At 56.3% G+C, this 25,962-nt stretch overlaps 1 protein-coding gene across 1 annotated transcript; it reads right to left on the bottom strand.

The window, feature by feature from the left end:
• Nucleotides 1–3,196: 3,196 nt before the first annotated feature.
• CRHR1 (corticotropin releasing hormone receptor 1) lies at nt 3,197–25,853 on the bottom strand. Its single transcript, XM_009999339.1, has 12 exons — nt 25,655–25,853; nt 15,718–15,837; nt 14,366–14,451; nt 12,943–13,049; nt 11,893–12,013; nt 11,496–11,649; nt 10,797–10,857; nt 9,369–9,441; nt 8,184–8,269; nt 6,323–6,458; nt 6,087–6,128; nt 3,197–3,337 (listed from the first exon to the last, which is right to left on the bottom strand). The coding sequence occupies exons 1-12, from the start codon at nt 25,851–25,853 to the stop codon at nt 3,197–3,199; spliced, it is 1,326 nt and encodes a 441-aa protein (XP_009997641.1).
• Between the last annotated feature and the right edge of the window lie 109 nt (nt 25,854–25,962).

The raw sequence follows: 25,962 nt of genomic DNA, 5'->3' as shown, positions 1-25,962 counted from the left end.
GGTGCTCACCAAATTACTGTGCTCTCCAAGGCTCTGTGTGATAAACCAATTAATTCTCCAAGGGAAGAGCTTGACCAGAAAGAGATGTTTGTGTCTGAATTTCACTCGTAAACATTGATGTATGAAATGAAATTCAAGTTTAATTGCCCCCCCCCCTTTCCTGCTGTGAAACCCATTGTGTTCACAGTCTGTCTTTGCTCAGCTGGGGAGAAGGAGCAGCATGGAGAACTTGGAGGAGTTTCTCTGGCCCTGGTGGTGCTGGTGTGGGAGACCCAGAAGGAGGTGGCCCTCAGCTCCTCACCCCCTTTTAGATGACATGGTGTTGACACCTTCATGGAGAGGCCCTGTCACAGAATGGGTGGGGTTGGAAGGGACCTTTAAAGGTCATCTAGTCCCCCCCTTGAAGTGCATAGAGACTTTATGAACTAGTTTGGTTTGCTCAGAGCCTGGTCAAGCCTGACCTTGACTGTCTCCAAGGATGAGGCTTCCACAGCTTCCCTGGGCAACCTGGGCCAGGCTCTCACCACCCTCACACCAAAGAATTCCCTCCTCATGTCTCACCTCAATCTCCCTCTCCCAGTTTTCATCCATCCCCCTCATCCCATCCCTCCCTGCCCTTGTCCCAAGTCCCTCCCCAGCTTTCCTGGAGCCCCTTCAGGCACTGGAAGCTGCTCTAAGGTCTCCCTGGAGCCTTCTCTTCTCCAGGCTGGACACCCCAACTCTCCCAGCCTGGCTCCAGAGCCCTCAGATCATTTTTGTGGCCCTTCTCTGGACTCCTTCCAGCAGGTCCATGTCCCTCTTGAGTTGAGGACCCCAGAGACTCCCACTTCCATGCTCTGGGCTTGTGGCCTCGGGATAGAGGGGGACAAAAAGAGCCACCAGGTACCTCTGTGGTCAGTGGGGTGCTGAGCCCACTGCAGGGTGAGGTTCCTCCCGTGGGAACTGGGGAGGCACCACGCTGGGCTGGGCTTTTCCAAAAGAGAAAAGTGCCCCAAAAGTCCTTGGGACAGGAATTGAAATCATTTTAATCAAAGCAAGGTGAGAACACACACACACACTTCTCCAGCTACAGGAAGCAAAGTCACACCAGTCAGAACAGACCACCAAGAGGAGAGGGAAAATCCAGTGATGGGGACACAGATGCTTCTATTTGGGCTTCTTTCTTTGGTGTTTTTTTCCCAATTTCCAGCTTCCTTTCCACCTAAAAATGACCCTGCTTTGGAAAAATCCAACTGGAACAGGTCGTGTGTCACATCAATTGGATGTAAGAAGGAAACAACAAGCTCCCTGGGGCATTTCCCCTCCTCCATGGCCAGCAGATCTTCCTGAGCTCCTGCCAAAGCTCCCAGCAGAGAAATCCAACTGAAATGAAAAACCTGCCCCGTGGTGGTGGCATCACCCAGGTCTGCTCTTGGTAGGGCATCATAAAAAGCATCCTTAGAGCTGGGAGCTGCCAGATTTCCCCCTGCATCACCCCAGGGGGCCTTTTCTCACCCATATATTGGTTAAGGGGCAGTTTATGGGAGTGTTGGTGATGGACAAAGTTGTACAAGGACCAGAACCTTGTGGTGACCCCCCATCCCAGCTCTCTGCTCCCAGGACATTATTGGAGGCAATGGGGTGTTTCTGGTTTGGGCTGCACTCTTGACATGCAGGTAGAAAATCTCAGAGGGAAGGAAATGGGAGGAATTTGCTTCAAATTAGGGAACTTTTCCAGCGTTGAAAGAAAGAACCTGGAGGATTTTGTCTGTCCCTCCCTTTAAATTAAAAAAGAAATAGCTATTTTATCCCTTTCTGGTGGTGTGTCCTGAGGAAAATCACAACCTACTTCCATTTCAAAGATGCTTAAAGTCTCCCCAGGGCAGGAAATGCTTCTGCTTGTTCTTTACAGTGGGGAAACTGAGGCAGTGTGGAGGTGTGGAGGGACTCACACCAGACCCTGTAGGGTCCCAGTGGCAGAATCCCTGGGATGCAGGGAGCAGACCCAGCCCATCATCTCCTCTGGTATCTTCCTTCTGCCCCAGCATCCCCAGGCCACACCTGGAGCAGGGAAAAGGTGGCTCTGAGGAGGTCAGGGCAAAACCCTCCACCTTGCCTGGACCTCTCTGCTCAGCTGCTTGTGGTGAGCACCTGAAGCAGGGGGGGGTCAGGGCCTGGGCAGCTGCACAGGAGGTGGTTGGAGCTGCCCATGGGAGGGGAGGCTGCTGCTCCTCCAAGGCACTTAACCCCAGCAAGGGAAGGATTTGGCCCCATCCCCTGCATAGGTGCAAGGAGCAGCTTTGGCCCAAGCCCTCCTGCCTGGGTTAAAGCAGGACAGGGAGAGAAAAAGCCCCCACCAGGGTGTCCCCACCTGAGCTCCTCTGGGGACCCCAGCCCTGAGGTCCCTGCATAGGGACAGCCTGAGGTCTGGGGTCTTTGCAAGGACCTTTAGACCCTTCTGGGCTGGACCATGGGGTGAACTAAACCTCACACCTCCCTTCAAGACCAAGCCCCCTCCATGTGGCTGTTCAGAGCCCCTGAGACCCATCCCTGTCCCCCCTCCCCATGGTTCCCTCCCCTCTCCCACCCTGTTGCTCTGCCCCACATCCTCAGTGTTGAGATGAGAAATGAGCTGGTCAGCCCAAGCAGCAGTTCCAGGACATCCTGGGGAACCTGCCAAGGAGCAGGGGAAGGGCTCAAACCACCAGTGGAACAAAACCAGAACCACCTGAAGCCACATCTGCCACCAGTCCAGGGCTTTCCATCCATCCCCCCCTGCCCCCTTGGAGGGTTTCCCTCCCACTCCCAGCAGCATCCCAGCAAGCACCCCCTGGAAAGCTGGCTCATCTTCCCAAGGGATGAGCCCCATGAGGTGTCCCAGCCCTGTCCTGCTGCTCTGTCACCTCTGCAGTGACAACCCAGGCAGCAACAGGACATGGGGCATCATGCCTGGGCTGGAGGTGGGCAGGGAGGCTGCTGCCACCTCTCCAGGCTCCTCCTGCCACCCCAGCAGGTCACACCACTGCCAGGGAGGTGACAAAGCAGCCGTCCTGTCCCTACAGCTCTGTCCCAGCAAGTGGGACAGGAGCTTCTGCAGGGTTTCCCATGGGTGCAGCGAGTCTGTGCAGGCTCTGCCAGGCAGGACCCGGCTCCTGGGTCACCCCGGGGGTCCCAGGCAGGGGGGGACAGCAGCTCCTCCAGCCCCTGGGCTGCCAGCTCAGACAGCTGTGGACTGCTTGATGCTGTGGAAGCTGACCCGGGTGGGAGAGGTGGGGATGGACATGGCCCGAGCCACCCGGGCCCGGATGGAGTGTTTGTCCTGCCAGCGGTGCCAGCGCTTCCTCACGGCTGATCTGACCTGGGGGGGAGGCAGAGGAGGGGACATGGTCACCAGGCAGCTGGCCAGAGATCTGCAGAGGCACCAGCCAGCCTCACCCTCAGGTTTTCAACCAAAAAAAATTGCCCCTGGCAGCTCCCAGGGAGCCCAGCCTGATGTGGTGCTGGTGGAACTGGTTGGGAGGGGAGGTGGCCCTGACTGGTGGTGCCTCTGAGGGCAAAATGGAAACAAGAGGGAGAAATCAGTGTGAGCAGGGGCTCTGCAGGCAAAGCAGCACCTTCCAGCCTGCCTCGGGTGCTGCCAGGGGCTGGGAGAGGGGAGGGAGACAGGCAGGAGGGTTGATGGCTGGTCTGCTGGAGCCTGGTGGCTTTTCTCCAACATCAGTTCCACCCTCCAACAGCCCCAGTGCTTTGTGTGGCAGGGAAATGGAGAAATGCCCCTCAGGGGCTGCACTGGGGGTTGCCCCAGGAGATGGGCACTGGGCTGAGGTGGTGCTGTTGGGTGAACATCAGAAACCCCACTGAGAGGTGAAGGACCCTCAACTGCACAGTGTGACACGTCCCCAGGCCACCTTGCTCCAGCCCCTTTGCCTCCTGCAGCAATTTGGTAACAGGAAGCTGGGCTGGGACAGACCCTCCTGAGCCAGAGAAGGTGCCAGAGCCCTTGGGAGGAGGTAGAGGAAAGAGCTGCCCAAAGGATCAACCTCTGCTCTCACCTCCTTTCTTCCTGCTGTCTCTGTTTTGGGTCAGAGCTGCCCTTGTCCACGTGCTGGGTACCCACATGTGGACTGAGTTCCCACTGGGAAGGGTTCCTCAGGAATGGGGGGACCCTCAGCTCCTCTGCTGCACCAGAGCATCTGCTCTTGGGGGTGCATTTTTGGAGGAGGAGACCAAGAGTAGTCATTCCCATCTCCAGCAGTGCCTGGAGGTGAAGCACCAACTCTGACCAGACCTTCAGCTGGGGAGTTGGGTGCCAGGACCCCCCAAGCCCAGGAAGGGTGGAGACCCCCTGAGGACCCCCCTGTGCTCACCTCGCTGTTCAGGAAGCAGTAGAAGACAGAGACAAAGAAGCCCTGGAAGGAGACAAGCAGCAGAGTCACCACAGACCTATGGCCACCAGGCATCCCCAGGCTCCAGAGCAGCTCCAGGGGGTGGGGGTGTCTGGTTTGGGGAGGGGGCAGGAGCAGGATGAAGCATCAACCAGTTCAAGCTCCTCCACATCCCTTACTGGGGGGACTGGGGTGGAAGTTAGTGCTGAGGACCATACCTGGAAGGACTCCAGAAAGGAGTTGAAATAGATGAAGACAATCCTGGAGATCTCATCCTCCCCTGGGTTGACAAAGAACAGCATGTAGGTGATTCCCAACAAGGGCAGCAGCACCAACGTGGCCTTGACTGCTTTCCTGGGGATAAAACATGGACCTGAGCTGCTACAGGGCAGCCCTGGACATGAGGAACATCCTCCATCCTACTCCCAGTCTGGGACTGGTCAAATCGGTGACCAGGGGAGGAGGGAGCAGATGTTTTCCAACACAATATCCAAGGGACTGGGCTGGTTTGAGCACTGGGAACCTTCCATGGGTTCTCCAGCCAGGAAAGGGCAGTGGAGAGTTGAGACCTGACCTTGAGCTGGCAGGAAAGGGTTGCTTGGCTGATCCCAGGCTCCATTCAAAAAGAATGAAGGAGGATAAAATCGTTTGTCCTGCCAGCGGTGCCAGCGCTTCCTCACGGCTGATCTGACCTGGGGGGGAGGCAGAGGAGGGGACATGGTCACCAGGCAGCTGGCCAGAGATCTGCAGAGGCACCAGCCAGCCTCACCCTCAGGTTTTCAACCAAAAAAAATTGCCCCTGGCAGCTCCCAGGGAGCCCAGCCTGATGTGGTGCTGGTGGAACTGGTTGGGAGGGGAGGTGGCCCTGACTGGTGGTGCCTCTGAGGGCAAAATGGAAACAAGAGGGAGAAATCAGTGTGAGCAGGGGCTCTGCAGGCAAAGCAGCACCTTCCAGCCTGCCTCGGGTGCTGCCAGGGGCTGGGAGAGGGGAGGGAGACAGGCAGGAGGGTTGATGGCTGGTCTGCTGGAGCCTGGTGGCTTTTCTCCAACATCAGTTCCACCCTCCAACAGCCCCAGTGCTTTGTGTGGCAGGGAAATGGAGAAATGCCCCTCAGGGGCTGCACCGGGGGTTGGCCCCGGAGATGGGCACTGGGCTGAGGTGGTGCTGTTGGGTGAACATCAGAAACCCCACTGAGAGGTGAAGGACCCTCAACTGCACAGTGTGACACGTCCCCAGGCCACCTTGCTCCAGCCCCTTTGCCTCCTGCAGCAATTTGGTAACAGGAAGCTGGGCTGGGACAGACCCTCCTGAGCCAGAGAAGGTGCCAGAGCCCTTGGGAGGAGGTAGAGGAAAGAGCTGCCCAAAGGATCAACCTCTGCTCTCACCTCCTTTCTTCCTGCTGTCTCTGTTTTGGGTCAGAGCTGCCCTTGTCCACGTGCTGGGTACCCACATGTGGACAGAGCTCCCACTGGGAAGGGTTCCTCAGGAATGGGGGGACCCTCAGCTCCTCTGCTGCACCAGATCACACGGGTGCAACCCCACAGCATCTGCTCTTGGGGGTGCATTTTTGGAGGAGGAGACCAAGAGTAGTCATTCCCATCTCCAGCAGTGCCTGGAGGTGAAGCACCAACTCTGACCAGACCTTCAGCTGGGGAGTTGGGTGCCAGGACCCCCCAAGCCCAGGAAGGGTGGAGACCCCCTGAGGACCCCCCTGTGCTCACCTCGCTGTTCAGGAAGCAGTAGAAGACAGAGACAAAGAAGCCCTGGAAGGAGACAAGCAGCAGAGTCACCACAGACCTATGGCCACCAGGCATCCCCAGGCTCCAGAGCAGCTCCAGGGGGTGGGGGTGTCTGGTTTGGGGAGGGGGCAGGAGCAGGATGAAGCATCAACCAGTTCAAGCTCCTCCACATCCCTTACTGGGGGGACTGGGGTGGAAGTTAGTGCTGAGGACCATACCTGGAAGGACTCCAGAAAGGAGTTGAAATAGATGAAGACAATCCTGGAGATCTCATCCTCCCCTGGGTTGACAAAGAACAGCATGTAGGTGATTCCCAACAAGGGCAGCAGCACCAACGTGGCCTTGACTGCTTTCCTGGGGATAAAACATGGACCTGAGCTGCTACAGGGCAGCCCTGGACATGAGGAACATCCTCCATCCTACTCCCAGTCTGGGACTGGTCAAATCGGTGACCAGGGGAGGAGGGAGCAGATGTTTTCCAACACAATATCCAAGGGACTGGGCTGGTTTGAGCACTGGGAACCTTCCATGGGTTCTCCAGCCAGGAAAGGGCAGTGGAGAGTTGAGACCTGACCTTGAGCTGGCAGGAAAGGGTTGCTTGGCTGATCCCAGGCTCCATTCAAAAAGAATGAAGGAGGATAAAATCATTCACAGCTGTCAACTTGGGCTTCTGAACAACTTAACCCAGCTAATTCATTTTGTGTCTTTTCTTGATGAGGTTGCAAGTGCAGCTGGTGAGAAGTCACTGACACAAGAGGAAGGATCAGGGCCTGGCATCTCCTTCCTCTGGATCAGGGGACAAGAACAATGCCAAGTCAGCACTTTTTGCTTCAAAATCCTGTGAATGGACAGATTCCAATGTTAGCTGAGAAGAGGGAGAGTCATGGCAGGTCTGGGCTGGGACCTGGGCTGCATGGCTGGCCTGGAGAAGAGCCCACAGCCATGGGGACAACCTGCCAGATGGCCCAGAGGAACTGGAAGGAACTGGTTTGAGCATCTTCAGGCTGGCAAACCATGGGGCAGCACGGGTAGCTTTCCAAGGGGAGAGTCCTGGGATCCACCAGCCTGTTACCAAAAGCTGCTGCCCCCCAGAAACCCTGCAGGGCTGTCCCAGGCCACCTTGAAGCAGGACTGTCCCAGTTTAGAACCTACCAAACACTCCCAAGCTTTCCTGTCCCACCAAATGGCCCCTGGGAAATGAAAACCTTCTGCCCAAAGGGGAAAAAAAAACCTTCCCTGCCAAAAAAGCAGGGAAATACTGAAAAACCCCAACAAGTCTCTCAAACCTGCTCACTGAGGCCAACCAGCCTCTTCCAATCACCCCAAGCTCACCCCAATCACCCCTGCTCACCCCAAGCTGGATCATTCATCCCAGCTCAGGGCTCCTTGATCAACACAGCTGGAATTTCCCAAGGATTGCATCTGGATTTTTCCTTTTTGAGCTGAAAAAGTCACCCTCTGCCCCAAACCTGCTTCTCTTGACCCAGCACACAGTGAGATTCCTTGATTCCTGCCCAGAAAATGATCCAGAGAGAAGCACTGAAGAAGACCAAGGTCTTCTCCTGCTCCAGGAGCTTTGGAGAGCAGTTCTGACTGCACCTCCCAAATCTTCTGGAAAATATTCTGCAGCAGGAAGGGTTAAATCCTCCTGTTGTGGCTGCTGAGGGTGTTGCCTTCTCCTTGCAGCTTCCCAAGGAGGTGTTTTGGGTGGTGTGGATCCACTGCCCCTTCCTTGCTTTGCTGCCAAGCCACTTCATTCTCACCTCCATGCCAGGATTTGCAGCTCCAAGGCTGGAGAGCTGATCCAGTCCCACCAGAGCAGGCGTTTGCAAAGAGCCTCAACTCCCTTCCAGGGCAGACCCAACCACCCACCTCCTCCACCACAAAGTCCTCACCAGCCAGGATTTGTCCCCAGCCCCAGATGCAACGACCACGTGTCTCCAAGAAAAGCAGATGAATTGCTCTCAGATATCTCTCCATCCTTCCACCCCCTTGCTGCCTGGCTGCTGGGACTGTTCCTATCCCCCCCAAATCCTGCTGCTGCAGTTTCTAGCTCTGCTTCCTGCAGGGTCCTCTCACCTGTACTGGATGGTCTCTGACGTGGTTGAAGCTCTGAGCTTTGTCATGAGGATTCGGACGATGTTGAACAGAAAGATGAAGTTGATCTGGAAGGAAGAGGGCACCTGGTGAACTGTCTTCTTCCCCAACGTTGCCCCCCACTTCCCCAGCACAGGCAAGAGGCTGTGCCAGTGGAAATGGGAACTCTTGAACCTGATCTCTTGCCTCTTGGAAGAGAACATCTGCATCTATTGGTTTTACAGCAAGAAGCTGCAGGAGCTGGGTCAAGGGATTGGAGCAGGAGGTTGGTGAGGATGGGCAGGCCTTGGAGAAAGGGCTGCTGGTGAAAAAGCTGGAGGGGGAAGAGGCACATAAAGGTGGCTGAAGGGATTTTGATTTTTAGGTGGCTACCATGGCAGCAAGGAGCCACTTGGCCACTGTCCCAGTGCTGAGCTGCTAATGAGGGCACGGGGAGGCAGCCCTGGGAGCCCAGCACAATTGTCACCAGGGAGAGGTGGCCTGGCTACCTGATGGGCTGGGAAATGAGAAGCAGGCTCAATTATCCAGCCAGACCAGGGGGTGCCAGTGATTAGTCCTCCCTTGGATTGTCTTGGTGTTGGGTGAGGAGGGAGGAAAAGCTGTGGGACCTCGTGCAGAGGTTTCTCCCTGCAAACACAGGTCAGAGCCTGATGCTGCTGCTTGTGACCTGTCACCTCTTCCCCTCTTTGTCCCTTCCCAAAAGGGGCAAAGCCCCAGCAAAAGATGCTCTGTGTGACCACCGTGGCCCAGCCAAGGGGCAGGAACAAAGTGATGTGCATCAAGGAATGGGGTTGAGGTCCCCAGGCTGCTGCAGAGGCTGGACAAAACACCCACCTGCACCCAAGCAGTGCCAGGGCAGGGATGGGGGCACTTACTGATGCATGTGGGAGTCTGCTGATGGCAGCTTCCCCATGGCACAGGGGTCTCCAGGCCCTCTTTCTAGCCCATCCCACAGCAGCAGGATCCATGCAGACCATTCCTCCTGGTGGGTGAGGTGCCCACCTTTGCTGGAGGTGCAGGTTGGGAGCTGGGCCTGCAGGGTGAAGGGCACTGCTGTGGTGGGGTCACCCCGAAGGAGGGGACCAGAATCCCTGTCCAGGAGCAGCCTGACCCCACGGGTAGATGGAAGGATCCTGGATTTAGGAAACAAGGTCACTTTGCTCTTACCAGCAGCACCAGGATCATGGGGCCTTGGTAGATGTAGTCAGTGTAAACTCCTGCTCGTTTCCCAAACCAGCACCTGCAGGGCAAGGACAAGCAGGGTCAGGGACATCTGGTGCTGGGGACAAGGCTGCAGTGTGGGTGACATGGACTTATTGCTGTCCTTGCACAGTGTCTGTAAGTCATTGTCCCCAGCGTGAAAGCTCTAGGACTTACACTGCTCAGCCACGATGGAAGAGCTTCCCCCATGAACATTCCAGGTTCCCAGGGGCTTGTGGGGGTGATGATGGGCCCTGGGTGGATGTGGGACCTGGTTATGGTGGGATGAGCAGGGACAGCCTTACACAGAGTCACAGTGTGAGGGGTTGGAAGGGACCTCTGGAGATGATGCAGTCCAAGGGTCATGGCATCCAGGTGGGTTTGGAATGTCTGCAGAGATGGAGCCTCCACAAGCAACCTGGGCAGCCTGTCCCAGGGCTCTGCCACCCTCACAGCACAGAAGTTCCTCCTCATGTTTAGATGGAACTTCCTATGTTCAAGTTTGTGCCTGTTCCCTCTTGTCCTGTCTCTGGGCACCTCTGAGAAAAGCCTGGCCCACCCTCCAGCCACCCCCCTTGAAGTACTGATAAGCACTGATAACATCCCCCCTCAGTCTCCTCTTCTCCAGACTAAAAAGACCCAGCTCCCCCAGCCTTTCCTCATAAGGGAGATGTTCTAGTCTCCTCAGCATTTTTGTAGCCCTTTGCTGTCCCCTCTCCAGCAGTTCCCTGTCCTTCTTGAACTGGGCAGCCCAGAACTGGGCACAGTTCTCCAGGGCAGAGCAGCAGGGAATGTGAACAGATCCAGGCTGGTTCTGCCCCCAGCAAACCCCACGGGAGCTCCCTTGGGTGCACCCATGTCCCAGGACCACCTTGGTGGGGTTTGTACATCAGGGCTGCTGAGCTGGGGAGGCAAAACCAGCCCTGAAAACCAAGACCTGATCTGCACAGGCTCCCTGTGCCCTCCCAGCCCAGGGGATGAGCTCTCAGGTGCCTGTGAACTCCTCCATTAGCAAGTGGCTGTGAACGTGGCTCTGGGGGTGACAGTTTATATCTCCACTGGCAGGTTAAATCCCAGCTCCATTTAGCAAACACATCCCAGCAGCTCTGCCTTCATCTCACCTTTTCCCCTTAAAGAAAAAACAACCCAGAAGATCTTATTTGCCCTTTGAAGAGGAAAGTGCAGCCCCAGGCAGCTGCAGGCAGGGCTTGTGCACCAGAAAGCCCCAAGGGGGGATAAAAGGAAGAATATGATCCTTGTTTTTCCTCCCACCCTTTCTATGGACCCTTGTCAGCCCTTCCAAGCAAGGTCCATGTCTGCCCCAGCCCCTGGCACAACTGATCCCTGGAACTGGGATGGGAAGGGGGCTGGGGAAGGGGAGCAAACCCATCTCACTTCTCGTTGTCGTAGTAGAGCTTCCCGATGGCCCAGGCGACGATGATGGGGAAGGGGATACCTGGAGAGGGAGACAGGGAGGAGCCTCAGCCCTGCAGCACTGAGCTCTGCTGGGCCAGGGGTGTCCTCACCCAGGGGAAACCACGGGGGGAGATGAGACATAGATCGTGGAATCATTAATCATAGAGAGGTTTGGGTTGGAAGAGACATTCAAGACCATCCATTCCCACCCCCTGCATGGGCAGGGACACCTCCCACCAGCCCAGGCTGCTCCAAGCCCCATCCAACCTGCCCTTCAACACTGCCAGGGATGGGGCAGCCACAGCTTCCCTGGGCAACCTGGGCCAGGCTCTCACCACCCTCACAGCAAAGAATTTCCTCCTCATGTCTCACCTCAATCTCCCTCTCCCAGTTTTCATCCATCCCCCTCATCCCACCCCTCCCTGCCCTTGTCCCAAGTCCCTCCCCAGCTTTCCTGGAGCCCCTTCAGGCACTGGAAGGCTCCTATGAGGTCTCTCCAGACCCTTCTCTTCTCCATCCGACCATCACGCTAAACCCCATCCTCCCACTCCTAGCAGCCTCTTTGCAGCTACTGGAGTGGGAGAAGAACAGGAGCAGAGGATGGAGGTGGGAATCACCCATCACTGAGCCCCTGGGCACCCTGGGTGGGTGGAGAGGGGTGGGAACCCTGGCACTCACACCAGCCAATGCAGATGAACATCCACTTGCGGAGCTTGTCGGTGGAGTAGGTGAGCACGATGGCCGTGTGCAGGTAGCAGCCCTCCCCAAACATCCAGAAGAAGTTGGTGACGTGGAAGTAGTTGTAGGCAGCAGTGACCAAACGGCACCAGACCTGCCAGGGAGGGGGGTGATGAGCAGATCTCTGTGTTAGGGGTGGCAGAACCAACCCCCAGAACAACCCAGAGCCCAGTAGGACCATCAAACCCACGTTGCTCATCAGCCTGGGTTGTCCCTCAAACACCAGGTCAGCCTTGTTGCTCCCCTCAACTCTCAAGCTGCTTTTGTGGTTGGATAGCTCAGACCCTCAAGCCCCCACCCCAGGCTCACCCCAGCTCCCTGGCAGGGCTGCACCTACCACGTTGCTCTCGTGCACCTCGGGGTTCATGGTGAGCTGCACCACGAACCAGGTGGCGTTGCGCAGGATGAAGGCTGTGATCAGGTTCCAGTGGATGATGTTCCTCAGGCACCTGATGCTCCTGGAGAAGAGGAGGGGGAGGGACTGTCAGAGCACAGGGGGTGCCTGCAGGATGGCCATGTGTGGGCTGGGGGAAGGGGTTGCTTTTGTAGGTCTTTGTTGGGAGCCCCAGGGTGAAGAGCTGGGGCAGTGCCCTAAGGGAGGGGGGCAGGAGCAAGGCCAGGAGATGGAACCCCAGAATCCCAGGGGTTGGAAGGGAGCTGGAAAGCTCCCCCAGCCCAACCCCCCTGCCAGAGCAGGGGCACCCAGAGCACATCACACAGGAACGTGGCCAGGGGGGTTGGAATGTCTCCAGAGAAGGAGACTCCACAGCCTCTCTGGGCAGCCTGGCCCAGGGCTCTGGCACTCTCACAGCAAACAAGTTCTTCCTGAGATTCCCATGGAACCTCCTGGGCTCCAGTTTGCACCCACTGCCCCTTGTCCTGTCACTGGACATCACTGCACAAAGCCTGGCTCTGTCCTCCTGACACTGCCCTGAACAGATTTGTGCCCATGGATGAGGTGGCCCCTCAGTCTCCTCTTCTCCAAGCCCAACAGCCCCAGCTCCCTCAGCCTTTCCTCAGCAGGGAGATGTTCCCCTCCCTCCAGCGTCTCTGGGGCTCTGCCCTGGGCTCTTCCCAGCAGTTCCCTGTCCTTCTGGAACTGAGGGGCCCAGAACTGGACACAATATTCCACAGCCTCTCTGGGCAGCCTGGCCCAGGGCTCTGGAAGGCACCCAGGAGGACCCTCTGCCTCCATAACCCCCTCCTTTGAAAAAGCAGCAGGAGGAAAATAACCCTGAGAGAGGTATCGTCCCTCCAGGCTGGAGAGCATCAAGCCATGGGGGGTGATGTGGAAAGACACAAGGGCCAGGTCAGTTCCCAGCCCAAGGGGTGACCTCCCTGGGCTCGTGGCCAGGCCAGGAGGACAAGAGCAGGTCAGGCCACTCACCGCAGGCGCATGAAGAGCACGAAGGCCACCAGGAGAGCCCCCAGAGAGACACAGTGCCCCAGGTAGTTGATGATGACTGCGACGTGGTAGTGCAGCTTGCTCTTCTTCTGATGGGGGGGAGATGGGGACAGGGTCAGCAGCAGCATCACGGGGTACCACCACAAACCCACCTCCTCCACCACCACCACCACATCAGCTCCAAGACCCACACTGCAAAATGTGGGTCCTTTTTGAGCAACCAACTGGAGCCCAACTGGTGCAAGGCTGTGGAAATGGGGCTGGGAGGAGACACAGCTGGTTGGGTGGGGGTCGTGTGGGCAGGAGAGGGACCAGCAAAGAGCTCAGGCACTTCATCTCCTGCCCATGTCACTGCAGCTCATGGTTGTCACATCACCTCTGCTCAGTGCTGGGACAACCCCTTGTCCAGAGAAATCCTGCTGCAGCTCAGCCCAGCAGTGACATCTGATGTCTCAGTTCATTCCCTGTTGCCCTGAGGGCAGCTGAGAGCCTGGGATGAATTTGGGCAGAGGGAGCAGGAGATCTGGAGAAGGTGTGAGTGCTAATTAAATTAATTGATTGCTCCTGCTGTCAGGCACTCATCCAACCTGTGAATTAGCAATTATCTGAGTGAGAAAACCATTCCTGGCAAGAGAGATCAGCAGCTTAAATACCAGAGGTGGTTATCAACTGCAAATGAACAGCCCATATGTCTTCCCCTTTGCTCCGAGGGGTGGCCTGACCTCCCCGGGGGGTCATGATTCATGGTGCCCTCGTTTTTATCCCTCTCAGTCTCCTAAACGTCTGCTTTGCTCCTTGCCAGTGGGGAGGGGGGGTTTGTACTGGGGGCCTGTGGCAGGAGGGAGCTGGGGGAGGTTGGTGGGGCCAGAGGACAAGCTGGTCTGCACCCTGGGGCCAGAAGAGCTCACACTGCAAATCCCCCTGGATGCTGAACAGGGAAGGACACAGATGTGGCTTTATTTTTGGCAGGGAATGAAAACACAAATCAAGAAGGGGGTCAGATGTGCTGCATCCAACCCTTGGTCTGGGCTGCTGCTGCACACCCAGCCCATGAGCTTGGGCTGCTCCTGGCCTGGATGCTGTTGCCCTCCAAAACTCCATCTTTTGTCCCTCACCCTCCTGCCAAGAGCTTGGCTGAGAGGCTACCAAGGTCATAGAATCATGGAATGGTTTGGGTTGGAAGGGACCTTCAAGATCATCCAGTCCCACCCCCTGCATGGGCAGGGACACCTCCCACCAGCCCAGGCTGCTCCAAGCCCCATCCAACCTGCCCTTCAACACTGCCAGGGATGGGGCAGCCACAGCTTCCCTGGGCAACATGTTCCAGGGTCTCTCCAACTTCATAGTGAAGAAATTCTTCCAAATGTCTAAGAGACAGTTCCTCCTAATGTCTAAGAGGTCCTACCTCTTCACTGAGGATCTCCTGGCACTGGGAATAGTTGACCCGTGCTGCCCAGCTCCCGTTGGTGAGGCACTCCCTGTAGCCATTGTCTGAAAGAGAAGGTGCCCAGTGAAGGGTTAACAAGGCAGGGGCACAACCAGGTGACCTGGTGACTGTTACCAATGCAGGGGTCCCTGCCACCCAACCAGTGGCATCTTTTTGCTTTGAAGCCAGCCCAGATGCCACCTTGGTTGCAACTGCAGAACCAAAATCTCTGGCCCATTTCTGCACTATGTGCTGGAGTGATGAGGTGTCACCTGCTGCAGCAGCAGCCTCAGGCTCTCCCTCCTCTCCTTGCACTTGGAGCTTTCTTCACCTCTCAGGAAGGACAGGGAGGACAAGGTTAATTGGGAAGGAATGACCACACCAGCCCTGGAGCAGTCTCTGGATGGTGTTGGCTCTGGGGCATGGCACTGGGGTGATGGCACTGGAGCCATACTGGGCTATTAATAGGAAAGACCATGGGTGGGATGGTGGGGTGGGATAGGGATGGAGGTGGCTTTCAGGCAGGCTTAAGTATGGATTCATGCAAGGAGACTCCAGGAATGGCAGGAGGGGCAGCAGGAAGCAGGAGCTGTGAGCTCATGGGATGGAAACATGTTTTGATGTGGGAAGCAAGAGGTTTCATGCAGCAAAAGCAGAGCTTGGGTGGTCAGGAGCTCAGCTGGGTGCTAGGAATGGCCTTGGGCACTTTTCAAGTGCCTTTGCTTTGTCCCCTGTCACCAGCAGTGACAAGGCAGTGACCCGTGGCAGCAGGGGATGAGCCACAAGGTGCCCCAGTCCTTGCTTAGTGGGGGCTGCAGAACTCGGTGCCCCCTCCCACAGGGTGGGCAGCTCCCCCCTCTGCCCCTGCCCCCACCAGGGGACATCAGCCCCCTTCCCCTGCACGGGGGGCACGTCCTGCTTGCAGAGCCACTGCTGTGCAGCCCCTTCCCCTGCCAGGTGGGCCAGGAAAGCTCCTTCCTCCTGCTGCTGGGCAGATCCCACCCAGCCCACCGAGCTGGGTACCCAGGGAACGTGTTGGGGGACAGAACCCCAGGGGTTGGAAGGGACCTGGAAAGCTCCCCCAGCCCAACCCCCCTGCCAGAGCAGGGGCACCCAGAGCACATCACACAGGAACGTGGCCAGGGGGGTTGGAATGTCTCCAGAGAAGGAGACTCCACAGCCTCTCTGGGCAGCCTGGCCCAGGGCTCTGGCACTCTCACAGCAAAGAAGTTCTTCCTTGTCCCTCATGTCCCTGCAGCCCTGGAGGCCCACGACTCCCTGAAGTCCCCCACCCCTCTCCGACCACATCCCAGCAGTCCCAGTTGCCTTACTGGTGGTGTTGTACCGCACCCCATAGAAGAACTCGGGGCAGGGTCGGGCCACCAGCTGCCCCACCGCGCTGCGGGGCCAGCACGTGCCGATCAGGTCCACAGAGGCGTTGCACTGGGGTCCTGTGGGGCAGGAGGGGACAGGGTTACTGGGGCTTTCCTGGGGTTTTACTGGGGTCCTGTGGGGCAGGAGGGGACAGGGTTACTGGGGCTTTCCTGGGGTTTTACTGGGGTCCTGTGGGGCAGGAGGGGACAGGGTTACTGGGGCTTTCCTGGGGTTTTACTGGGGTCCTGTGGGGCAGGAGGGGACAGGGTTACTGGGGCTTTCCTGGGGTTTTACTGGGGTCCTGTGGGGCAGGAGGGGACAGGGTTACTGGGGCTTTCCTGGGGTTTTACTGGGGTCCTGTGGGGCAGGAGGGGACAGGGTTACTGGGGCTTTCCTGGGGTTTTACTGGGGTCCTGTGGGGCAGGAGGGGACAGGGTTACTGGAGGTTTCCTGGGGTTTTACTGGGGACCTGTGGGACAGAACAGGACAGAGTTACTGGAGGTCTCCTGGGGTTTTACTGGGGACCAGTGGGGCAGGAGGGACAGGGTTATTGGGAGTTTCCTAGGGTTTTACTGGGGTCCTGTGGGGCAGGATGGGACAGGTTTATTGGGAGTTTCCTGGGGTTTTACTGGGGACCTGTGGGGCAGAACAGGACAGAGTTACTGGAGGTTTCCTGGGGTTTTACTGGGGACCTGTAGGGCAGGAGGGGACAGGGTTACTGGAGGTGTCCTGGCCACCTCCAGGCTGCTGAAGGGTCCAGGTTTGGTGCTGCAGCCCTGGCTGAGCTAGTGGGGGTCACTGCAAGCTCAGCCCTCAGAAGAGCCTCATGGCAGATGCCAAGCAGGGTCTGTTCCAGGACTCTCCAAGGGCTGGTTGGTCCATTCTGGCCATGACTGTTGTTCTGAGCACCTGGCTGAAGTCCAGTTCTGGTCCAAGCCTGGTTTTCTGAGCCAGCTTCCAAAGTGGTCTTGGAGTTCCTGGCTCTGGTCCTCCAGCCCTGCCCTTTTCTTCAACCACCACTTTGGCATTCAGCCCCACAACAACCAGCAATAAAGCAGCTTTTCCCTTTCCCAGAGGTGACTCCAGCCTGCTGCTGGTGGGATGTTCCTCAGAGCTCCCCCAACTCTCTCACAACCTCCTGGCTGCAAGTTCTCCTTCCCAGCCCTTCCTGTTGGTCTCTTCCAGCCTTTCCTAGGAAGAAAACTCCAAGTCTGCTGCTGCTATTTCTGATTTCAAGCAGGAGTCCTGTGCTTTTCCCAGCTCCACGGGCGTGCTGAACGTGGGCACTAGGTAGGCCAGATTGCAGGCTTTTTTATCTCTAATTCCTGTATATTTAGAACAACATGTACTGGAGCTAAATCCGTCCTCCCTGCGTCTCCGAGAGGAGCAGGAAGCACAAAGGCTGGAATACCCATAAAATCCAGGCCTTGGCAGGCAGGTGCTGGGTGGGCAGCAGAGCCTGGCAGGGGTAGAGGTCAGAGCCAACCAGTCCTGGGCACCCAGAGGTGTTTGTGCTGCTGGAACTGACACAGATGTTGCCATTTCCAAAGGCAAAACCACCCCAATTCCCAGTTCTCGGGGGGTTGAAAACACAGCATCTCCTCTCCACCCCAGCTCAGGGACTTGTTATTTCAACACCTTTCCTGAGAATCCCCGTGGATAGAGCTGGATAAAGAGCCACCCAACAAAAAAAAAAAATACCAAACCCAACATATTTTGTTATTAATACAATGAATTTTTAAATAGGGGAATATTTGTCTTCACTGATGATCTGAAAAAAATTGGCTCCTTGGTTTCCTGGGATGTTCCCAGGGCAAATATTCCAAGAGAAGCTTTTCTGCCAATATCTTTGCAAACAGCAAAAACAACTTCCAAGAGTGTGAGCTGGGGAAGCATCAGCCCATGGTGAGTGTTACCTTCTGCCTCCCATAGCTTGGAGTGAGGAATTAATTTTATCCATGACCTTTGCTTTTAGCTTGGCTAATGTGTGTGGTTGCTGGAGCAACCTTCACTTGAAATTAACTGTTTTAAGGTTGTCTTCCTTGGGAAACAAGGTGCATTTAATCACATGGGGGGTGTGAGTGTCTGTTCTCATCTCCATCCATTAGCATTCCTTGAGTTCCTCAGTTGTTTTGACCCAAATCTGACAGAGAAGCAGAGGGTCATGGAAAATGAAGCCCCCTGATTAAAAATGTAGCTTGATTTGCATTGAGGTAGAGGAACAGAAAGCTGGGAATTGCTTCAAGGATGAAGTGAAATCACAAGTGCTTTCCCTGTTGTCCACCTGGGAATCCTCCCAGGTCAGAAGCCACATGAACGTGGGAAATAGGAAAAGATTCACCTGGAATAAATCAACATAGGAAAATGGGGCTTGTGTGGTTCTAATGCCCAGGGCAGCTCCTGCAGACGTTGAAACCTCCCCTGTGAGCTGTGGGGGCTGAACACAACCTCCGTTTTCTCCCCCTTCCCTCGTGCCTCAGTTTCCCTCCTGCATCCCAGGGGCACAGGTTGCCTGGGGAGGACAGGCAGGAGGACTCAGGCTGAAATGACTCAGACCCAGAGATCAGCAAAACAAACCCACAGCTGTGTCATTCATCACCAAACCCAAGATAAATCCAGGGAAATGGTGCTGTCAGACAAAGGTGGCATCATTCTCTTCTATGTCTGGATAAAATCCCCCCCCATTTCTCCAGGGCACTGGATCTAATGCTGCTTGGCACTGCTGTTGATGGCTGTGGCCACCCACTTGATGACAAACCCAGTGGGTGGCTCTTGCAGTCCCACCACAGCAGGGGGAAGGTGGAGCAAGGTCACCAGGACCTCAGCAGCTCCTCAGCCCATGGGTGAGGGTGGTGGGGTGAGACTCTGGGGGCTGCAGTGGGGGGAGCAGAGGAGGGGCTCAGCCAGGCTGCAGGATGCTTCTGAGATGCCACCATCAGCCCAGCACCACTGCAGGCAGCGTGTTGAGGTCTGTCCCACCAGTTCCTCACCCAGTGGGTGGCTGTAAGATTTTCCCCAGGCTCACAGTGGGAAACAACTGGCTGAAGAAGCTGCAGGGAGCAGATGTTTCTGCTCTCATCAGCATGTAGGGAAGGGAAAAAAAAGCAACACCACATAAATCTCCTGCTGGGGAAGAGTTAAGTAAAACAGTGAAGGCAAAGAGTGCTGGGAGGGCTTCCACCATGGGTTTGCCCAGCAGGACCAGCTGCTCCAGCTGCTCCCAGCACTAGTGTTTAGCATGGAAATGAGACCTATCAGTGCTAAATGCTTCCATGTCTGCTTCCTGGCCTCTCTGTGTTTGCAGGAGATGATTCCCCCAGGTTCTGCTGCAGCTTCCTCAGCACCCTTGGCTGCACAGACAGGTTTGGGTCTTTGCAACTTGGCAGCAAGAAAAGGTCAAGGAATCTTCTACCTGCACCCAATGGTTCTGATTGAGGTCCCTCCCACCCAGAAACACTGCGTGTTGGGGCAGGAAGGAGCTAGTCCTGCTGTGAGGAGGGGAATGTGGCCTGGGGGATGTCACTCAAGCCCCTTCCCACCCTGTTTCCTTCAGGTTGTGCTGTTTGGAGGGGTAAAAAATTGTTCCCTTTCTTCTAAAGGAAAAAAAATTAGTGTCTGTCCAGGGACTTCCACTGAGACAGGATAACAGCAGCAATAACCCTCCTGTCTACACCAAACAGCCCCTGCTTCCCCCTCATACAGGCCCCTGGAGATGGCTCCAGGCTCAAGCCATGGGAAGCCTGGCAGGGGAAAGTTCTCCCCTTCCCAGCTCAGATTTGGAGCAAACTGGAAGAGGATGGAGCAGGTTTCTCCTGGGTCAGCACCACCAGACGTGTGGCCCAGTTGCTCTTGAGCTGATGCCAGGAGGGTTCAAGTGTGATTGTGGCATCCAAGCCTTGCTAGGATGGTGTGAAGAGGAGGGAAGCAAAGGTCTGTGTTGGTGTAACTGTGCCAGCAAACTGGTCCTGGTCTCACCCCAAGCTGGTGCTGTGCCCCCAGCCATGCTGGGGCTGCTCCAAAGGCAAAGCCTCTCTCCCCTTGTGCAAAGGGCCAGGAGACATGATGGAAACCTGCATCTCAGGCTCATTTCCATGGCTGGGTCATTGATCTGAGGTGTCTCAGGAGGCTGAAAGGTGTTAGCTCCAATCTGTACCTGTCCTGAGCTCATGCTCAATCACAATCATCTCTGATTGTCCATCCCTGATGTCCTTGGTGACCATGTTGCTGCTGCTGCATCATGGACAGAGTGAAGCCTCTGGCTCCTGGAGGCCACCCCTGCTGCAGCACTTGCATTTGGGAGCCAGGGCTTCATCTCCACATCTAAAACAGAACATGCTCATCCCAGCTAGAGCACAAAAGCTCCTGTGTCCCTCCTGAGCAGCCCCACCCCACTGGTGGAGCAGAAAGAGCCATTTCACACCTCATTGCCCCAGAGGAAGGGCAGTTGGGGGGTGGCTCTGCTGTGCCAAGGAGGGGTGGCTCCATCCTGGCTGCTCCTGGTGCTAAATGCTTGAGTAACACCTTGAGGCATGGAGGGAAATGGCACCAGGGGACACTTGCTGTTAACACAGGGTTGAAATTGGGGTGGTGGAGCTGCCTGCCTTCCCTCTGAGCCAGGGCTGGCTACTCAGGGTGGCTGCTTGTCTCAAAATACCCAGCTCCTTGCTCACACTCTACCTCCAGCACCACTTCCCATGGCACTGGGTGTTTCTATTTATCTTTGTAAGAGTTCAGTCCTTAAAATAATCCCAGCAATCCTCCCAAGCATTCAAGTTCCATGATCCTCAATGTAAAATAATTACACGGGCTAATTAAGCATTATGATAGCAAAGTGTCTTTGAAATGAATTTTCAGCTTGTTACTATTCACCAACATTGACTGTCCCCTTGGGTCTCTGCTGGAGAAGAATAAATAGGAGGCAACAAACCCAGCTTCTGCCATTGGTGGTTGATGCATCTGCTCAGTGTCATCACTGCACATTGTCCCATGCACAGCTCCTGAGGAGCACGTTCAGATTCACAGAATAGACTGGTTTGGGTTGGAAGGACCTTAAAGCCCATCCAGTCCCAACCCCCTGCATGGGCAGGGACACCTCCCACCAGCCCAGGCTGCTCCAAGCCCCATCCAACCTGCCCTTCAACACTGCCAGGGATGGGGCAGCCACAGCTTCCCTGGGCAACCTGGGCCAGGCTCTCACCACCCTCACAAAGAAGAATTTCCTCCTCAGATCTCACCTCAATCTCTTCCAGTTTTCATCCATCCCCCTCATCCCATCCCTCCCTGCCCTTGTCCCAAGTCCCTCCCCAGCTTTCCTGGAGCCCCTTCAGGCACTGGAAGCTGCTCTAAGGTCTCCCTGGAGCCTTCTCTTCTCCAGGCTGAACACCCCAACTCTCCCAGCCTGGCTCCAGAGCTGCTCCAGCCCTCCCATCATCTCCATGGCCTCCTCTGGACTCTCTCCAGGAGCTCCATGTCCTTCTTATGTTAGGGGCTCCAGAACTGGACACAGTGTTCCTGGTGGGGTCTCATGGGAGCTGAGTGAAGGGGCAGAATCACCTCCACCCTTCTTTTGACATATTTATGGAGTATACAAGGTAGTGGGTTGGGTTTGGATCTTGTTCTCCTGATCTGACCCATGGAGTGGCTGCAGTTGTGTTCTTGGCAAGGGTAGCAGCAAGTGGTTTATTCCCTGGTGTTGGTTGGGCTTTGCTGGTGGGTGAGCAAAGAAAAAAACATCCCTCCCTGGCAGAGTTTTCCTAGCAAAGACTTCTAGTTTGGCTACAAGTGACTGGAGTAGCTGGCAATGATTTTCCTGCAGTCAGTCCAAGGCACAGTGGAGGTGCTGTAGGTTCTGCTCACCCTGAGATGTGCCAGGACACTATTTCCTACCAGAAAACCTCATCACCTCCTTCCCTCCTCCACAAGGAAACCCAAGAACATAAAAAAGTTCCTATTGACCTTCCTGTTTCCTGGATAATGGGCAGACTGGCTGCATTGGTACCAGTGCACACTTAAACCAGGATGGTTTTTCATAAAGGTGGGTTCATATCTTCTTGTTCCTAACCCTGCACCAGGACCACAGCTCTCCCTGGGTGCTAAGTCCCTCCCTGCTGCCTCTTTAGCCCCTGCTCAGCTCCTTTGTTAGCATTTCTGCCTTGGTGGGAGAGACACCAAGGAGGCTGAACAGAGACACTGATGTGGTTAATGTGACCTTTCTGAATTTCAATTCCAACGTGTCCCCAGGGGAGCCAGGGAGGGCAGCACGAGGAGGGGGAGCAGCAGCAGCTGGGGCAGGTGGAAAGTCTCCTGGTCAAAGCGTCACCTGCTGTGAAACGTGTTCCCAAACCTGGCAGCTGAGAAGGAAACTCTCTCACCCCTCCCTGCTCCCTCTGCTTCTCAGCCAGGGGCTTCTGCTACGTCTGGACCAGCAGGATTTGCTTTATTTAAATGCAGAGCTACTCAGCCCTCCTGGGAAAAAAACCTCCAGCTAAAAAAAAAAAAAAAGACATTTCTGTTCAGTCCTGCCTTGCTTTGTTGTCATTTTCTGTTGCTTTAGGTGAACTTGGAGTGGCAGAAAACGTCTCCCTCCTGGGAAGGAATCAATTCTACTCCCCTTTCTCTCCTGAGCACACACATGGAATGGAAGGCAACAGTTTCTTGTGATAACAGTTTAACAGCTGAAAGGAGTGAGTGGTGCAGCCAGGGCCAGCTGGGGCTACCAGCAAGTAGGTGCCAAGTCCTGGAGCTGCTCCAGGCTTGAGTGGAAGGGGTGGCAAAACAAGCCCAGGAGCTCTCCAGGCTCTGCTTCCCCGGGCTGCTTCAGGAAAGCCTCCTCTACTCATCAGGAAGAGGCTTTTCTGCCTCCTCAGCTTCTCCCCTCCTTCCCCAGGGAAGTGCCACGATGGGAAGTGGCCCTGCAGCTGGCAGGGGACACTGTGTCCCTCTGGGTGAGGTGACCTTGTCCCTCCCCCTGGGCAGGAGCAGGCGAGAAGCAGCTGTGCCCAGACCTTGGGGACCTGAACCCATCAGGAAGACAAATCTGTGCCATGACACAATCTGGAGGCTGGAAGCCTGTGGGACATGACCTTACCCACCCTAGAGGAGGGATGCTGGGCCTCTCTGATTCCTTTACAAGTTGAATCAGGGAATTTCTTGGCTTCCAGGTGTCTCAGGGTGCAGCTGACCTGCCCTTCCTGCTGCACCACCTTGACCTCAAGTCCAGCTGATGCTGTTCCTGCCTGGAACAGTTTCTGCAGAGACCCAAGGGGGCTGCTCCCTGCTGCAGGGCAGAGCAGCCTCCCTGCTGGGGGGGTCACTTGGGTGGGGGTGAGCACGTGTCCCAGCACTGAGCAGAATCAGTGGCTCATCAAGAGGTATTTTTGATGTGCATCTGGAGCATCCCCTGGCAGGGGACGTCGTGCTGGGGACACTGTGCTGGGAGGGAGGCTGGTACATCACAACAAGGGGCAGGATAAGGGGAGCTCTGTGGGGCTCAGCTGCTGCTCCATTGCCTGGAATGAGTGTTTCCTGGCAACACCTGCACCCCACAAACCCCATGACCATCACCCCAGGTCTGTCCCCACCACCCTGCTGTGTGCAGAGACCTTCCCAGCTCAGTGCATGTGCCTCAGGGAGCACTGACCCCCTGGGGACACCACTTCCCAGCCAGCAGCCTCCTTAGAAAGTGGGAGATGAAATAAGGAAGGGATAGGTGACCCCAGAGAGGAGGAGCAGCCAGACTGGGTTGTGTTTTGGAGGAGGGGAGCAGCAGGGAGGCACGAGGCAGAGCCCTGCCGTGCATCCCAGTGCTGTCCTGCTGAGCCCCAGGGCCCTGGGCTCGTGTTACTGGGATGTGCCATTTCCCAAGGGCTCTGCAGACATTAACAAATTGAGTCTCATGGCCTCCCTGCAATTCTCATTAACGTCAGCCTGACAACCCTCCGTGTTAAGCAGCCCCCAAACCAAGTTCCCAGGGCTGGGAATATCCCTCCCTAGGAATCGCTGCCTCCATCAGGCAGGGCTCAACTGGACCCCAAGGATGGGGGCTGGCACTGAGCTCCACTTACCAGCAGACAGGAGACAATGACTTTAGTCTCTTCCTGTTGTTCTAAGCCCCCTCCTGGTGCTGGAAGCAGCTCTCACATGTGCCAGCCCCATCCCAAACTCAGGAGTTGCACAGGTTGGATGCCTGGAGGTGCTAGAGGTTTTGCAGAGCAGAAGTTTGGGGTCTTGTTCTTCCCTGTCCCAGGGTGATGGGCACTGAGGGGCATTAAATCCTGTTTGGATTCACACCAGTAAGTCCTGACTTGAGCAAAGCCCGGTCCTTGCAGGCAGCACCCACTGCCTGAGGGTGGTGGTGACTTCAGGGCACACCCATCAGGAAAGCTGAGGCAGAAATTCTCCCCCGTTTGCCCTCCTGGGCTCAGGAGGTTCCAGCAGTGGGTGGCAAAGGACACCAGCTGAGTACAAGGAGGCTCTGGGACCTGCCTGCTGCCCTGGGATGTGCCACCAGCTGGTCTGGACTTGGCAAGAGGATCCTGTGGGGCTCAGCTGGTGCTTCTGTGGGTCCCACAGAGCTGGACAGTAAGAAACCAAATGCCATTTATCACAGCCTGACACAGAATCACAGCCCCATTATGGTGAGAGAAGACCTTTAAGATCATCAGGTCCAACTGTTAACCCAGCAGTGCCAAGTCCAAAGGCCAAGAACAATCACCTTGCTGAGCAGAGGGATGAAACCTCAGGGAGCAAAGCCCACGAGTGATGACCAGGTTTGTTGTGTGCCCCGTGCCCAGGCTGCAGCCAGGCAGGCAATTCCCTTTCCACAGGCAGCCTTGTCCTCCCTCAGCTTTCTGCCTCCTGTTCCTGGGCTGGGAATGTTGTGGGGATGGTCCTTGCAGGGCTGTGGTGGCCAGAGCTTGGCCAGGCACTGAATCAGCTGGTGCCAAGGTGTAGTTTTTGAAGAAGGGGTTTTTGATGCTGCTGTTAATGGGAGCTGGGTGGTGGGCAACCACCCACCAGTGCCAGGGCTCTGCAGCCACCCAGCACCCTGGTGGAGAGAGCAGCAGGGACCAGGACAAGCTGGGCAATTGCTTGGAGCCCACTCTTGCTCTCAGTCAGAGGTGGGAAAATGAACTTTGCAGCACATCTGAGCTGGGGGAGAACTTTGCTTCTTGCCCCTGTGAGCTCCTCTCTCTCAGCCACTTCTCCTCTCCCAAAACCTCTCACTGAACCAGACCTGTCACTGCTGAGGTGACATCCAAGTCACAGCTTGAATATAGGCAAGAAGCCAGTTTTGGCCAAAAAAAATAAAAGAGATCTGTTGGATGCAAAGCCAGGTAGGGGTGTTGAGCAGGAGGGAGCTGCCCATGGCCCTGCTGAGCCAGCCCTGAGCACAACCACGGCCCCAGGAGCTCCTGGTGGCCCCTCAGAGAGCTCAGGGACACACACCTGGGGGTGCTGGGGGGATGGAAGGTGGCCAAGCCCTGAGCACATGGTGGCCACACTGCCCTGCTGATGGGGTCTCCACAGAAAGTCACAACCTCCAGTTATAAACCCTGGGCACGGGGGTGGCAGGGAGGGGTGGGCAGAGGGGACAAAAGCCCTGGTGCCCCTGGGCGTGGTAGAGAACGGGCAGCACAGGAGCAGGGGCTGGGCAGACACATTTTTGTCCAACCTCACCAGGAGCCCAGCCCAACAGACATTGATTTTCTCTATTTTTAGCATCTCCTGCCTTCACTCTCCCCCTGTGAAGAGGCTGCACGGCCTCAGCACACCCCACCAGCCCTAGGAAGGAGCTGGGCAGCTGCAGCTCAGCCCAGGGACACCCTCCTACACCCTCATCCCTGGCACTGGGGTTCCCTGGGGATGGCTGGGCTGGGGACACAGGACACTCACCCGTGTGGTTGGTGGCTGGTGCCAGGCTCTCACAGTACTGCTCTTGGATGGAGGCTGCAACTGGGCTGTCCCAGAGGAGAAGTGCCTGCAGGGGAGGGAGCAGAGAACAGGCAGGATTGCAGCTGCAATAGCCCATGTCCCCAGCCCCCAAACCCTCCATGGACATGGCAGCGTGTGGGTCCTGGCTGAGCTCGTCCATGTCTGGGTGGATGTCACCTCACAGAGTTGCACAATGGACTTGTCCCCACTGGCAGGATGGACACGTCCCCATTGGCAGGATGGACATGTCCCCACTGGCAGGATGGATG

This window comes from Chaetura pelagica, unplaced genomic scaffold (assembly GCF_000747805.2).
Source record: "Chaetura pelagica isolate M959 unplaced genomic scaffold, ChaPel_1.0 scaffold625, whole genome shotgun sequence".
Taxonomy (NCBI): domain Eukaryota; kingdom Metazoa; phylum Chordata; class Aves; order Apodiformes; family Apodidae; genus Chaetura; species Chaetura pelagica.
Note: the sequence above shows the minus strand (reverse complement) of the source record. Positions and strands in the feature narration are given on the sequence as shown.